The sequence below is a fragment of the Muscardinus avellanarius genome (assembly GCF_963383645.1).
Source record: "Muscardinus avellanarius genome assembly, chromosome: 5".
Classification (NCBI taxonomy): Eukaryota; Metazoa; Chordata; class Mammalia; order Rodentia; family Gliridae; genus Muscardinus; species Muscardinus avellanarius.
The window spans coordinates 70,826,470-70,842,815 of NC_137790.1; the positions used below are offsets into that span (position 1 = coordinate 70,826,470).

Consider the following 16,346-nt stretch of genomic DNA (forward strand, 5'->3'; position numbering starts at 1 on the left):
GTCAATCGAGGCTGCTTTAGACCATGGTGGGTGTGAGGTTGGGTGTTCTCCTATGGTGTGATATCTCTGCCACCACCACTCCCCCACTGGGTCAAGTCCCTGGGAGTGCCGTACTGGGATTTCTCCTCTAGGGGCCGCAATTTGACTCACTGTTGTTGAGTGCGCTGATGGAGCTATAGCGGACTCGGTGAATTTGCTGCTGCTGCCACCAGTGGCAATATGGCGCTGCTGTCACGCCCTCGGCCGTGAGGCTGGCGTATTTCTTCTCTGGTTTTGAGCTCTGCTCTGGGTCCCTGCAGGGTGTCCTGAGCCCAGCCACTGGGAGCTTTAGATGCTCCTTGCGCCGAAAAATCTGCCGAATTCCGCCTGGCTGTTCCACAGCGGCTCACTTCGGCTCGCTGTCCGCCGTTTCTCTCTGGAGCCTGGTGGGCTTTTGAGTGCGTTGGTCTGGTGCCGTCCGGTGAGCTCGCTGCTGCCGTCAGCAGTATGGTGCTGCTGCTGCATCCTCGGTCGTGAGGCCGGCATATCTCCTCTCTGGTTCTGAGCTCCGTTCTGAGTCCCCCTCCTCTCTGGGGCCTGGTGCTGCAAGGAAAGATGGTGCCTGCACTGTTCTGCGCCATGGCTCTGGCCGCAGCACTGCGGTCTGGTTTCTTTCTGGTGTCTCGTTTTTCCAGCCCTCTTTTTCTCTGTCCCTAGTAATTACATCTTTTGTTTCTCTGCTGATGGTGTTTTCTAGCTATGAAAGGCGCTGATTTTGTGGTAATAGAGATTGGTTCGGAGATCTTCTTTTCCCACCACTTTGTGCTTGGTCCTGGTACAGTCTGTTTCTTTTATTAATTCTCTTACTATTAAAAAAAACATGTCTGGTGTTTACTTTGTTTGTGACTTTCTGAGTTGTATTCCAGCATCTTCCCACAGTCTTTCTACTTTACCACACAGCCACAGAACTGTTATTTTGATTAATTTCCTGGGAACCAGCTACTATGCAGTGGATGCTTTATTCCACCAAGAATTTGTTAGGTTTTTTTTTTTTTTTTTTTAGTTTAGTCTTCAAGAAAGACTATTTTTCTTGGTTTGTTCTTTCTCTACATTCAGGTAGTTTCTTCTAACCTATTCCCTAATCAGTATTTTGCTAAATATTCAGAGAGAAACCACTTGAAGATCTCTAGAGCTCTCTTTTATGTCATCTTTTATGTCATCTTTTCTTCTTTGCTACTATGCTATGTAAACCTTAGTTGTCCTTGGCAACTTTTAGTGAACCTGTTAGATTCCATCTGGCTGTCCCATCTGTGCTGTGGCCTGGAGACTCTGTAGGCCGCAACCTGGAACAATCATAAAGCTCACCAAATATTTTTTCTCTTTCCCAGGAATCACCATAATTATTTACCTGATATGTAATATCTGAGAACTGTAGTTATGTGAATTTTGCCTATATCTGTTAATTGTTTATGTGGAAGGGTAAATATTGCCCCTGTTTTTTCATTATGGCTAGAGGTAGAAGCTCTCATGTAATTTACATCTTTATGAAGAGAAACAAATGATAAATATGTAGAAATATATGTCACTTGATATAGAATATGTAAGTAAATTTAATTCACTGGAATTTTCTCATTCTCCTTCCTTACCTTCATATTGCCTACCTGCCTTCCTGCATTCCTTCCTTCTCTCTCTTTCTGATTTAAATGTTAATTTTCTTTAAAAGTTTAAATAATTAATGACTCAACAATAATTGGCTACATTTCCTGGTACTTGTGATTTTAATCTTTTTATGTTTTTTTTCCATGTAGAAATGTTATATTTTTATGTATTCAAATATATCAATTTCTTTATGACCTAAGGGCTTAAGTTATACCCTGAAGTGTTTAATATATACCAAGATTATCAACATACTTACTTACTTGTTAGATTGTGTGATTTCATTTATTACATTAAAATATTTTACTCATTTTAAAACAATTTTATGGAAAGAAGTATTTAATCAGTTAAATCTTAAATAAAATGTGTCTGGATTCCCAATTCTTGTTTTACTTAGGAAACATGGCTACCTTAATTTTTTTTTTTTTTTGCTATTTTTATTTTTTCCAGTTGCTAGAATATTTAACACCTGTAAACTATTTTATAAAGGATAACTTAAAAACAAAACATTAACTGCTAAATGTGTTAACTTCTCCTTTACTATTTTGTTATTGGTGTGTGTGTGTATGTATGTGTGTGTGTTGAGGGTGGGTGTTCCAGGGATTGAACCCAGATGGAACCCAGAGACCTTCTGCCTCTGAACTACAGTCCTAGAACTTTTTACTTTAAAAAAATTTGAAACAGGGTCTCACTAAGTTGCAGAAGGCCTCACTAAGTTTCAGAAGGCCTCACTAAGTTGCTGAGGCTGGCTGCAGACCTGTGATTCTCTGTCTCAGCCTTTCAAGTAATAATTTACAAATGCATGTCACCATGCCCAACTTACTTTTTAATTTTTTTTGCTACTACAAACCCATTTTATTTTGAAGATAATATTGTAATTATTCAATTATAAAAATTATAGCATTGGAAACTTTTCTTTGTATGAAGAATAACAACCAAATTTATGAATTAAGGAAGTGTTTCAGGAGTTGTTGGAAGGTGAGTTATTCTGTAGTGACTTTGCTTCAGTTGCCATCCTGTATGCCCAGAAACAATTCATTTCAACTTCTGCACATTCGGTTTGGAACACTTGTTTGATGAATATTCAGTTAAACATTTGGACACGAGCTCCTGCCAGAAGGTCAAATCTCTGCTGTGTATCTTGAAATGTTTCTGGAGACTTTCTACAGCTTCTGTTAATTCTACACACTTCTATGCTTTGATCTCCAAAGCAATGATAGACAATGCCAACACAGAGGGCTTTGCTTTAGAAAATATGATTCTGCAGTGACATGCCTTAAATTGAGCTTCTAGTATTTCAAAATTAAGGCCATTTCTCCTTTCAAATGGCAAATTATCTTGAATGAGTGAAAAATAGAGTTGCAGAAATTGAAAGGCAGTTATAGCTCTCACTTTCCAGCACACCTTCTCCAATACAATCTTCTCCATCCTCATCAAGTCTGAAACCATGAACCTATATTGACTAATTCTGATCAAGTCAGTTGCCAATGGGTCATTCCTTTCCTCTTCTGTTGATTTTACAGCCAAATAGAAACAGCTCAAGCCAACACACCCAAGGTGCTTGGGCTGTACCTTCATTTTAGACCGGAATCTGTCCAGTAAATTCACATCTAGAGAAAATGTCTCCGTGTTGAAGTCAAAGAATTGAGTCAGAATAAGAACTTTTACTTCAAAGTCCCTTAGTCTCATAGTCATTCTGAGGCCATTGTCATGTGCAAACTCAATTAGTCTCAAGCCACAGTCCTTTGGCTGATATCTAGACTCCTGTTCCAACAGAGTGTTCAGCTGGTGTAGCAGTTTCTGAGAGTCAGTTGTTGTCAGTACCTCTATCATCTTGACAGCGATGTGGCTCTGCTGCGGTAACCACCCTCCCCAGGCCTACTCTCATCTTGCCCCATGCTAAATGCTCTGAGAAGCCAAGGAGGCGAGGGCTCACGGGCAGGATGGGAGAGGCCCGGGGAGGAGAGCTGCCCTGGGTGGAGTGCCTACGAGGTGACACCGTCCACCCCAGCGTCAGCTCTGAACCCACTTTTTAATTTTAAAATCAATTAAAATGTTAGAATCCTTGACTTTTATTGTGTTAGACTCGGGAGACCTGGTGTTGATTGTTATTGCCAACATGAAAGTGGTGCAGCCGTCTTGCAGCTCCAATTCTTGATCAATGAGGTAAGAATTTTTTTCACCTTTTAAACACACAAAGTCTCTGAAACACATATATACATTTTTTTTTTACTATTTAACACACAGAGAATATTACAAATTGAGAAGGCCTTTATCTGACATGCTTGGGGTCAGAAGTGTGTTGGACTTCAGATTTTTAAAATTTGGGATATTTGCATATTTACATAATGAGACATTATGGGTATGGTATCCAAGTCTAAGCATGAAATTTCTTTATATTTTATATATAGCTTACATTGTCTAAAGGTAATTTTTCAGTTCACTTGTGTTTTGACTGTCACATGAGGTCAACTATGGAATTTTCAACTTGTGGCATCATGTTGGTACTCAAAAAATTTCAGATTTTGAAGCATCTGGAATTTTGGATTTTTGGATTAAGAATTATTAATCTGTAGATGATGTAGTCTTTTAATATTATGATTCTAAATGCTTAAAGATATATGTATGCATTATTTGTGGTTACATTTTTCACAAAAGACTATTTCTATATTTACCAATTTATTAAAATTTCAAAGAAAATTTAAGAAATGTAATATATATGCCTAGGTATAAATATACATGATTATATTTATGTATATATATATATATATAGGCATAATTTACTTTCATGAGATTTGCTCTGGGTTTAATACTCTGAGGATTGTCTTGAAGGCTCTAAGTGTATTTCTGTGCTACACAACTAAGCCTAAATAGAGGCAAGTTTCCAAACTCCTTCAGTGTTTACATTGTCTGTCATGAACTATTTGCCCTGATTCACCTCACTCTCATTTCCATACCTTTTCTCATACTGCCTATTTTTTGAACCCATTACTTGTGTTCCTATTTAATTCTTCACAGATATTCATAAATAGTGCTTCTGGTAGGTTCATGTTTTTGTAAATGAGCCTTAGATATTCTGCTGATGTGCTTACTGTCATGTGTCTGGTCTCCATAGGTTTAATCAAATATTGATTAAAATAAGATATGATTGAATATATGATTCTGTATTTGCATTCCACTGATCTTGTCATATTAAATATTTTGTATAGCACGTGACTATCAACCACATAGCTTATTATATTAATTTTATATACCACTTTGTATCCTTACCCTATCCCAAATGAACTTTTACCTCTATGAGAAATGAAATCAATATCCTATGTTTCAAAAAACAAATTGGTAGCTCTTCAAGTGCTTTCAAGCAATCCTAATAACTTTCTAGCTTGTATATAAGAAGCATATACACAGTTTATAAGTAAGATATGCAAGTCAGGCATGATAGCGCACACTTGTAATCCCCGTATATGGGAGGCTGAGACAGGAGGATCGCACAGGTTCAAAGCCAGCCTCAGCTACTTAGTGAGGCTCTTAGCAACTTAGTGAGACCCTGTTTCCAAATAAAATGGAAAAATAGGTCTGGGAGTATAGCCCAGAGGTAGAAAGCCTCTGGGTTCCACCCCTAGTACCACCAAAAAAAAAAAAAAAAAAAAAAAAAAGGCAAACAGAAAAATCCTCAAGACATATAACATACATCTTGTTGCATAATATGAGATTATTAGTTTATGTTGAAATGATTATATCCATGTACACTCCTTTGGACATATTTATTTACCTATCTATATGTAAATATATAAACTATATAAAATTAAAATTATGAATATACTCTGATTATGGTTATTTATTTTTGGTGGTACTGGGGATTGAACCTAGGGAAATTTTACCATCAAGCTACACTCCAAGTCTAATTTTTTTGTTTATTTGAAACAGGTTTTCACTAAGTTTTTGAGACTGGTCTCAAAATTGTGAACCTATTATCTCAGCCTCCTAAATACTGGGATTACATGTGTGTGCAACCATGCCTGGCTTGATTATGGTTATTTTGTTAAAAAAAAGAAAGCAATTGCTATCTGAGACTAAAATCAGAGGTATAAAATAGAAACATCATAAGATGTGGGAGTATTTGGGGTTAGGAATTGTTTCAAAACGGAATTTAGATTTCTATTCTTTCTTTTAACAACCAAGGAAGAAGAAATAAATGCGAGGAATTTCTTTTTTAAATTTTTTATTGGTGCATTATATTCATACATCATATTGGGGTAAAAAACTTGTGTGTACATACATGTACACATCACTAATTTAACCCCTACCCAGTTCCCACCTCATTCCCTCCCCGTCCCTCCTTCCCTTGCTCGGCTTAGTGGTTGACTTCGATATGTTTAAGTACATTGTGTGTTTTAGAGATTTTCCTCTTCCCCCCCTCCTTTCTCCTCATTTAGGTTGTCTTGTTTGCTCCTCTATAGGATTTCCTCTTTCAAGAGTTCCTCCTATGACCCATTTCTCCCTAACTCTCACATATTAGGGAAAGCATCTGATTTCTTATTTTTTGTGACTGATTAATCTCACTTAGCATAATGTCCTCCAGTTCCATCCATTTCCCTGAAAATGATGTAATTGAGGTTTTTTTTTGATGGCTGAGTAAAATTCCATTGTGTACATATCCCACAGTTTTGTAATCCATTCATCTGTGGATGGACATCTTGGCTGGTTCCATAGTTTGGCTATGGTGAATTGTACAGCTATGAACATAGATACACATATATTAGTTTGGTAGTTTGTTTTCCTATCTTTTGGGTAGATACCCAGAAGTGGTATTGCTGGATCAAATGGTAGATTTGTTCCCATTCTTCTGAGGATTCTTCATACTGTTTTCCAAAGTGGTTACACTAATTTGCAGTCCCACCAACAATGTGGTGGGACTCCACAACCTTGCCAGCATCTATTGTTGTTTGTGTTTTGAATGATTGCCATTCTAGTTGGAGTTAGGTGAAATCTCAGGGTAGTTTTGATTTGCATCTCTCTGATTGCCAGTGATGTTGAGCATTTTTTCATGCATTTATTGGCCATTTTAATTTCTTCTTTTGTGAAGTGTCTATTTAGTTCAAATGCTAGGAATTTCAATACAATTTTTTCTAGTATATAAATGAGATAACCTTTTTTGTCTGTGATTGATATTATAAATTATGAAAGATTTCTTATAACAAAATTTTGGAAAATATGAAAATCATTTTAGATATTTCAGTAATAGATTTTAAATATACTACTGTCTGCCAGATAACTTTTTTTTTTTTTTTTTGGTGGTACTGGGGATGGAACCCTTCTATCTCCAGGCTACACTCCCAGACCTATTTTATATTTTATTTAGAAACAGGGTCTCTTAAGCTAGCGAGGTTGGCTTCTAACCTGCACAATCCTCCTGTCTCCACCTCCCAAGCATGGAGATTACAAGCATGCATCACCACGCCTGGTTAGATAACTTTTAGAGAAAACAGTTAATACCCTGCAGTAGCTTTAGTACTTGTAATAGGACAAGTATTGACATTTTCAGCTGGGAAACTATCACTATAGATGTTCAGACAAATAGTTTAAGCACATATATAAAGTCATATATGACAGCTAGTTATTTGTCCATATGTCATATTAAGAGGTTGAATATACTCTATTGTGTTTGAATTAAGATGCATATTTTTGGTAGATTAGATAAAAAAGGAACTCGGTATTGTTTTTATAGTTATATTGAATTTATTTTTATTTTTTATTGGTGCATTGTAGTCATATATCTTAATGGGCTACAAGATAGTAGAGGCATACATTCATTTAACCCTTCCCTAATTCCCACCCCATTTTCTCCTCACCTTCCTTCTCATGTTCTGTTTAGTAATTGACTTTGATGTGTTTGTGAATGTACATCATGTGCATTACAGAGTGTCTCTCTTCCACTCTCCGATACCCCTCAGGTCACCATTTTTTTTTCTCTTTTCAATACTGGGGATGGAATCCAGGAGCATTCTATCTTTGAGCTACACCCCAGCCCTATTTTTAATTTAATTTTTATTTTTATTTTATTTATTTTTTTTGCGGGTCTGTGGATGGAACCCAGGGGCATTCAACTTCTGAGATACAACCCCTGCCCTATTTTTTATTCTTTATTTTGAAATATAGTGAGGCAGAGGGCCTCACTAACTGAGGCTGTCCTCAAATCACAATCTTCCTGTCTCAGCCCTCCCACATGCTGGGAATACAAGCATGTGCTACCACACCCAGCAAGGTAACCATTTTTATTCATCTAACATTTGTCCTTCGTCTAGATTTCCTTCTATGACCAATTTCTCCCCAGCTTCCGCATATTAGGGAGAGCATTCAATTTTTTACTTTTTATGACTGACTAATCTCACTTAGCATAATGTTCCTCAGTTCCAACCATCTCCCTGCAAATGACATAATTTTGTTCTTCTTTATGGCTGAGTAAAATTCCACTGTGTACATATTCCATAGTTTTATAATCCATTCACCTGCTGGTGGGCATCTTGGCTGGTTCCATAGTTTGGCAGTTGTGAATTGTGTGTTATAAACACAGATAGTTATATTGAATTTTAGTTGGAAAAATATTTTTCTGTTATAAATGTTTTTGCTATGCTTATAATAGATGAAATTTCTTATAATGTAAGAAACGAATTAAATTGTATCAAATATATTTTTTGTTTTCTGGTTCTAAGGATTGAACCTACCACTGATATATACCCATAGTCCTTTTTATTTTTTATTTTGAAACAGGGTCTCACTAAATTGCGGTGGCTGGCTAGCCTCAAACTTATGATTATCCTGTCTCAGCCTTTCAAATACTGCGATTACAGGTGTGCACTACCACCCCTGACTTAAATTTTCGACTATATAGTAAATTCTTGCAAAATAGAATTTTTATCGGGCCTATATTTAATTTATTAAACTGAGTTGGATATTTGCTTCTCTGTAAAGCTGTAAAATCTATATGTGGTTAGTAGAAACCGAAAAGTTTTAAACTCTATTTTTCCTAAAGGAAATACAAAAATCCTTTAATAGTTATATTTATGCTTTGTTAATTATTATTATTAGTAGCTGCATATTTCTTGAGCTAGTCATTTTGACAATCCATCTGCAGTAAGTCACTTGCTTTTTCCACTCTTACTATTCTTAACTTTCTTAGTTGAAGTATATGCAGTTATTCTTATGTTTCCGGGTTGTATAGAAACAAATATCTCAATAAATTAGCTTGTTGTTTCTACTTTAAATTAATCAAATCATGTATCTACTTTGTCTTTTTGTCACAGGGTGCTTTGGTCAGTGCAAGTTCAGATGATACACTTCATTTGTGGAACCTTAGACAAAAAAGGCCAGCTATTCTTCATTCTCTTAAATTTAACCGAGAACGGTAAGAATATATGAGTTAAGCAGTTCTTAATGTATAACAAAATTATTTCTTGAGCAAGTTTCACATTAACTTGACAGGCTTTTTCTTTTAAATTTTAAAGCTAGAAATAATATTTATGCTTTCTTTTATAATAGCTTCTTTGTAGAAAATACTGTTCTAGTAGCTATAAATCAGCTTTGCAATTATGACATTTTCTTTTTTTGGACCATGGTACTAAAAACCCAGACCTATACTTTAAGAGTTAAGCAAGTAATAAATGTCTATACCTTCTGTTCATGGCAATTAATTCCTACAACCTAACACTTAGATTTACTTAAATTTTTGCTTAAATACTTTTTTACAACAAAAATATGGACAAAGGTTTTAAATATCCAAAATATTTCAGTATTGTTGAGCAACACTAAATAACCAAAATTAACATTTTAAAAAATGATTATTTTAAGCTGGGCATGGTGGCGCACACCTGTAATCCCCACGCTTGGGAGGCGGAGACAGGAGGATCGCGTAGGCTCGAAGCCAGCCACGCTGGCTTAAGAGACCCTGTTTCCAAAAATAAAAAAAAGTATAAAATAGGTCTGGGAGTGTTGCCCAGAGGTAGAAGGGCTTCTAGAAACCCCAATACTACCAAAAAAAAGATTATTTGATAATAGTCCAGATCCCTATTTTAGAATTAAATATTAATGATAAAACAGAAATTACATGAATGCAAATGAGCAATATTGTTTTATTTATAATAAACTATACCGTATTTTAATGTGGGAGAATATTTTCATTATTCTACCTTTAGTTATTATGATGTTCATGGTAGTTTTGCTTTTTCATAGATTTAATTGATTAAAATACAGAAGTTTCTAGCTGGGCATGGTGTCACACACTTGTAATCCCAGCATTTGGGAGGCTAAGAGAGGAGAATTGCTGTTCGCAGCCAGCCTCAGCTACTTAGTGAGGCCCTTTGCAAGTCACTGAGACTCTGTTTCAAAATAAAAAATATCAGGACCGGGGGCATAGCTCAGAGGTAGAATGCCCTTGGATTCCATCCCCAGTACTGCAGAAACAAAACAAAACAAAAATCCCAGAAGTTTCTATTTTTTAAATTTTCTGTAAGCATATATATTTTAAAATCATAAATGGGCATTGAATTTTATCACATAGTTCTTATATGCTTGTTGAGATGAACATATATTTTTCTCCCTTTTTAATTTGTTAATGTGATAAATTGTATTAATCTTTGAATGTTAAATGACCTCTGCATTCTCAGAATGCATGCATCTTTCATGATATCCTTGTAATTATATATGAGATGCTGTTTTGCCAATAGATTTATTTAAAATTTTTATCTCTGTTCATAAAACCTTAGTCTGTAATTTTTTTTAAAGTTCTCTGTTAGGGTCTTAGGTCATAGTTGTGTTGACTTTATAAAATGAATGGGGGGTTGCTTCCTCTTTTTATACTCTAAAAGTACTTGTAAAGATGAATATTATCCCTTTCTTTTAATATGGAGAAGTTCACCATTAAAGCAATGAGTTTTTCCTCTGTGGATTATTTGGTTTCATTTTTTGGTGGAGTGCACTATTCTTGGGGCATACCAGATGAATTGGTGGAGTGAATGGAACAAGCTACTAATCTGTCTCACAGATCCAAAAGTCAATTTAATATGTTGTTCTGAGAGGGTCTATCAGATATTAAACTGTTAAGAATAGATACTAGATATTAGCTAAAAGGCTGAGAAGAAATGGGTGTGGGATAGCTTTTAAGTGACATTCAATTTTATTAATAGGTATAGAAGTATTAAAATACACTGTTTCTTCTTGAGTCAGTTTTGGCAAGTGATGTTTATAAAGAATTTGTTCTCCATTGGGCTTTGATTTATTGCCTTTTAATTAGTCTTGAGATGGAAACTTACATAATTTAATATTCTTTTCTAATATATAAATTCAAAGATTGTAATTTTCCCTCTAAGTACTGTTTTTACTGAATCTCATAGATCTTCATTAATTTGAAGTGAAATTTTTTCATAATATTTTTCTGTACTTTTCTCTTTTTATTTAAAAATTAATAGGCTTCTAAGCAGTTGAAGGTTTTTTGTTGATCTTTTATTGGTTGTAAACAATAAAAGTACACTGCAGAGAGATCTATATTTCACTTTTTCAGCATTTGTTGATACTTGTTTTATGATCTAGCACATGGGAACTTTTGATAAATATGTGCAAACTGAAGTTTTACTTACCAACTGGCTTCACTGTTCTATATATGTAAATTAGACCAAGATTATTAATTGCATTAGATCTGCCAATTCTTACTGATTTCTCCTTGTATTTGTTCTAATTGGTATTGAGTGTTAAAATCATTACTATTAATGTAGATTTGACTTTTTCCTGTTTTACCTAGTTATTGTTCATAAAATCATCATCATTATTGTAGATTTGACTATTTCTCTTTTAAATAGTAATTGTCCATATATTTTGAGACTAAATTATTTGCATTATTTCTACATTTACTTTAAGCCTTATAATACATTGCTAATATATTTAAGTATGTTAATATTTAGTTTATATTAACATATTTATCAATATTTCTTTTTTATCTACATTTTTACTATAATTCAACATACATTTCATTTAATCTATGATGAATTTATTGAGATTATAGAAGTATATTAAAATGAAAATATATTTAATATATTTATACTACTGAGCATCATATTTTAACAGATCAGTATACTGTGGAGTATCAGGTATTTATACTCAAGAATGTGTAGCTGAATTGGAGCTGTAGCTCACTGACACTGCCCAGCATCATAAGAGACTATCATATTGCATATTACCAGCCTAGGAAAGAATCAAAATTGGAAGAATTATTTTTTTGCTTTATGTTTATCACTTTCATACCATGGTAAAATTGAAAAATCATAAATTGAATTATTAATGGAGGAACCTATCTGTATTTGGGGTAATTTTCTTCTTCCTGAGAAATTTTTTATTTTCTTTATTTTACTTAAGTTTTGTTAGGATGAAATCTTTTGGCTTTTGCTATTATTTCAATTTATTTTTAAATTAAAAACATTTAACTTCATGATAATTAAAGATTTGAAGGAAGTTGCAATAAATAATTCAGAGGTTTTGTTTTAAAGTCACCTAGTTTTTCCTAGTGGCAATATATTACATATATTTATTTATATGTATATACTTATGTATAGTTGAGTGTGCATAGTTATATATGAATTAATTAAATGTACATTCATGTAATCATAACTGCAATCAAGACATAAAACTGTTTTATCACCATAAAGATTTTTATAGTCATGTCCACTTTCTTCTCTACCCATTCTATTCTTTTTTTTTTTTTTTTTTGGTGATACTGGGGTTCCTGGAAACCCTTCTACCTCCGGGTTACACTCCAGACCTATCTTTTTACTTTTTTTAAAATTTGGAAACAGGGTCTCTTAAGCCACTGAGGCTGGCTCCGAACCTGCACATCCTCCTGGCTCCGCCTCCCAAGTGCTGGGATTACAAGTGTGCACCACCACGCCCGGCCCCCATTCTTTTCTTAATCAGGAATCTATCTGCTAATCTTTTCTCTATCTCTATAATTTTGTTATTCATAAATGTTATGGAAATAGAATAATATAGTATTATAACTTTTTTTTTTTTTGGTGGTACTGGGGTTCCTGGAAGCCCTTCTACCTCCGGGCTACACTCCCAGACCCATTTTTACATTTTTATTTGGAAACAGGGTCTCCTAAGCCAGCACACGTGGCTGGCTTTGAACCTGCGCGATCCTCTTGTCTCTGCCTCCCAAGCGCGGGGATTACAAGCGTGTGCCACCATGCCCGGCAGTATTATAACTTTTTGAGATTGGATTTTCACCCAGCTTAATTTCCTAGAGATACATTCAATTGTGTATTAATAATTAATTTCTTTTTATTTCCGATTAGTATCTCACAATATTAATGAGAACAGTTAACTGTTCACCCATTGAAGGATATCTGAGTAGTTTCCAAATTTTGGCTATAACGAAACTGTAGGAGGGGGTGGTGGTACATTTCTGTAATCCCAGATCTTAGAGGTTAAGAAAGGAGGATCATAGGTTTAAGGTCAGCATGTGATACCTTAGACCCTATTTCAAAACAAAAAAATAAAATAGGACTGGGGAAGGTAGCTCACTAGTAGAATGTTCCTTGGTTTAATCACCAGCAAACACAAACACACACACACACACACACACACACACACACACACACACACGCATCGAACATTTGTGTGTAAGTATTCTTGTGGATGTAAGTTGTCACTTCTCTGTGATGATTAATTGTCCAGGAATGCAATTGCTGGGTTTTATGTAGTTTGTTTACTTTTACAAGATGTGAAACTGTTTTCCAGAATGGCTATATCATTCTGTATTTCTACCTGAAATATGAGAGATCTAGTTTTCCTACATTAGCTAGGATTTTGCATTGTCATTGTTTTTTATTCTAGCTGTCTGACAGGTAAAGTAATACTATTTCATTGTGGTTTTAATTTACACTTACCAATGGCACCAACGTTGATAATATTTTATGTGCTGTTTTTTTGTATGTCCTCTTTGATGTAATGCCTGCACATATGTTCTTTCCATTTTCTAATTGAATCACTATTTGTTATTTGGTTGTGAATGATCCTTATATGTTTTATATGTGAGTGCTTTACTAGATTTCTGATTTGCAAATATTTTACAGAAGTTGATAGTTTTTTTTATTCTTTTAACCGGGTCTTTCACGGGAAAACTGTTAATTTTATAAAATTCAATTATCAGTTTTTTTTATGACTGCTTTGGTAACATGTCTAGATCATATGTAGGTTTCTTACGTTTTAAATGTTTTTCCCATTTTTTCTAAAAGTTTTCATAGTCTATTGTCCATCTCAAGTTATTTTTTAAGAAAAGAGATTTAGGTCAAGATTATATTTCTAACTTTGCATTTCCAATTATCCTGGCACTGTTTATTGAAAGAACTTGCTTTTCTTTATCTAACTGCTATTTCAGCTTTGTAAAAACTCAGTTGGATGTATTGTGTGGGTTTATTTCAGGTCCTCTATTACTGTTTTTTTATGTATCTATCTCAGTGCCAATACCACACTTTTTTATACTGTAACTATATAGTAAGTTTTAAAATTGAATTGCTCCCACTTTTTTCTTTCAGAATTGTGTTACTCTAGTTCCTTTTCTTTTTCATGTAAATTTTAGAATAAGGTTTTTCATTTCTACTAAAAATTTTGCTGAGACTTTGGTAGAAATTACATTAAAACTATGTATTAGTTTAGGGAAAAATTAATACTTTTGCTATTTTTGTCTTCTAATCCATGAACACAGTATGTCTCTCCATTTATTTAGATTATAAATTTTTCATCATTGTTTTATATTTTTATCATACAAGTCTTACACATATTTTAGCTCTATACCTGAATATATTTTATCACGATTTGTATTTTTAAAAATTTTTAGCTGGGCGTGGTGGCGCATGCTTGTAATCCCAGCATTTGGGAGGCTGAGACTGGAGGGTCGCAGCTTGCAGACAGCCTCAGCTACTTAGTGAGGCTCTCTGCAACTCAGTGAGACCCTGTTTCAAAATAAAGAATAAAAAATTGGGCAGGGGAGTAGCTCAGAGGTCAAATGCCTCTGGGTTCTGTCCCCAAACCTGCAAAAAAAATGTTTTTTACATATTGTTAGAATATAGAAATACAGTTACCTTTTGTATGCTGATTTTGTAGCCTGCAAGTTTGCTGAATTCACTCCTAAGTTGTAGGTAGGGCCAGCTTTATAAATATAGCTGGACAGGAGACTGTGCTCAGAGGGTCTTGGATTGTTTAGATTCCCTATTCTTTGTCATTCATTTTATCTTTGAACTTATGTTTTGTAAATGATATTTGATGGGATAATGGAGTTTGTTTATGAGCAGAGACACAATACACTATCTCCTTCAATCCCATCTCATACTGCATTTTCAGTGCCTGCCACAAATCTTCCATAAAACTATTAACTGATTAGAGCTCTGAGCAGAAGGACTCATGCTTGGTTAAATGCTCTGTCTTGAAATTCTTAATAATTTTAAATTTGAATCTTCTTTGTAAGAAATGAGATCTGATAGGATACAGTGGAACATGTGCATAGCAAAATATCTCTTTCTCTCTATCTCTCCTTTTTCACATACAGTGTTAGTGATATCCTATGAGTCAGAATTACAAGGGACTCACAGTGCTTATTTTAGCAAAACTTAAAATAAGGTAAATATCTCCAACTAAGGAAGCAGAAATACTGAAAACCCTGAAACGCCATAATTATCATAGGAACCATAACTTGCTTCAGTTATAGAAAGAAGTCAATGACATTTTAAGAATAACAGATTACCAAAGAGCCCTATCTTATCTTTTCCTATTCATGTTACTTTCTTCTATTAGCTAATGATTAGCATGATCATGTTTGCTGACAATAATTACACAGAAAGAAAAATGATAGTTTCAGTCAGCATTCTCACAGCCATAATCTAAAGACCAGACCACATAACTTAGAGGAAGGAAGATTTGCTCATGGTTTTCCTTGGAGATACTGGGGTTCATTCCATGTGAGGCCCGCATCTACATCTCAGCATGGTGGCAAGAAGTAGAGAAAAGGAGAGCACATAGTCTTTGCTCCTCACATCATGGAGGCTAGAAGCAAGAAAGAATGAGAGAGAAGGGGGAGGAGCCATATGTAATTCCTAAGGCCACATCCCCAGGGATATACCTCCTCCAGCCAGACCCTATTGGACCAGGCCACCACCCACTGTAATGGATTGATCCACTTCTGGGACCACATCCCTTGAGATTCAATTACATAAACTCCAAACATTAAAAAAATAAGCTCTTTAGGGGACATTTTATATCTAACAATAACATTTCACCCCTGACTCTTAAATAGCTCATGCCCAATTCAGAATGCAAAATGCATTTAGTTATCTTCAAGAGTTCCCGCACTCTTAATAGTTCTAGCATTGCTGAAAAGTCCCAAATTCCAAAGTCTCCTCTGAGACTTAAGGTAAACACTTATAAGCCCCTGTGGAAAACAATGAAGATTACAATAAAAAGCAAGTTACATGTACCCAATATAATGGCAAAGAGTAAAACATTTACATTCACAAAGAGGGGGATAGGACCATAGAAGCAAGGGATGGTACCAAAACAGTGATGAAATCTGGCAGGGCAAGTATTTATTCGTACAGGCACATGACAATGAGAAGTGATCTTAAAGGGGCCTTGGCAGCCCTGCCTCTGCAGCCTGGCTTATTGTAATGAGT

General features: G+C 34.9%; 2 protein-coding genes across 5 annotated transcripts in view; one reads left to right on the plus strand and one right to left on the minus strand.

The window, feature by feature from the left end:
* Nucleotides 1–16,346, plus strand: part of STXBP5L (syntaxin binding protein 5L) — a gene marked incomplete at both ends in the record, with an annotated part of 294,065 nt that overhangs the window by 62,121 nt on the left and 215,598 nt on the right. For all 4 annotated transcript variants that reach the window (XM_080695519.1, XM_080695521.1, XM_080695520.1 and 1 more), the window contains 2 exons: nt 3,720–3,801; nt 8,940–9,040. In XM_080695519.1, coding sequence (XP_080551645.1) covers nt 3,720–3,801; nt 8,940–9,040 — 183 coding nt within the window. The remainder of the gene's footprint in view (nt 1–3,719; nt 3,802–8,939; nt 9,041–16,346) is intronic.
* Nucleotides 2,827–3,468, minus strand: LOC308262949 (cyclin-G1-like; the record flags this gene model as incomplete). The annotated part of the gene is made up of 1 exon (XM_080695723.1): nt 2,827–3,468. The coding sequence occupies one exon, from the start codon at nt 3,466–3,468 to the stop codon at nt 2,827–2,829; it is 642 nt and encodes a 213-aa protein (XP_080551849.1).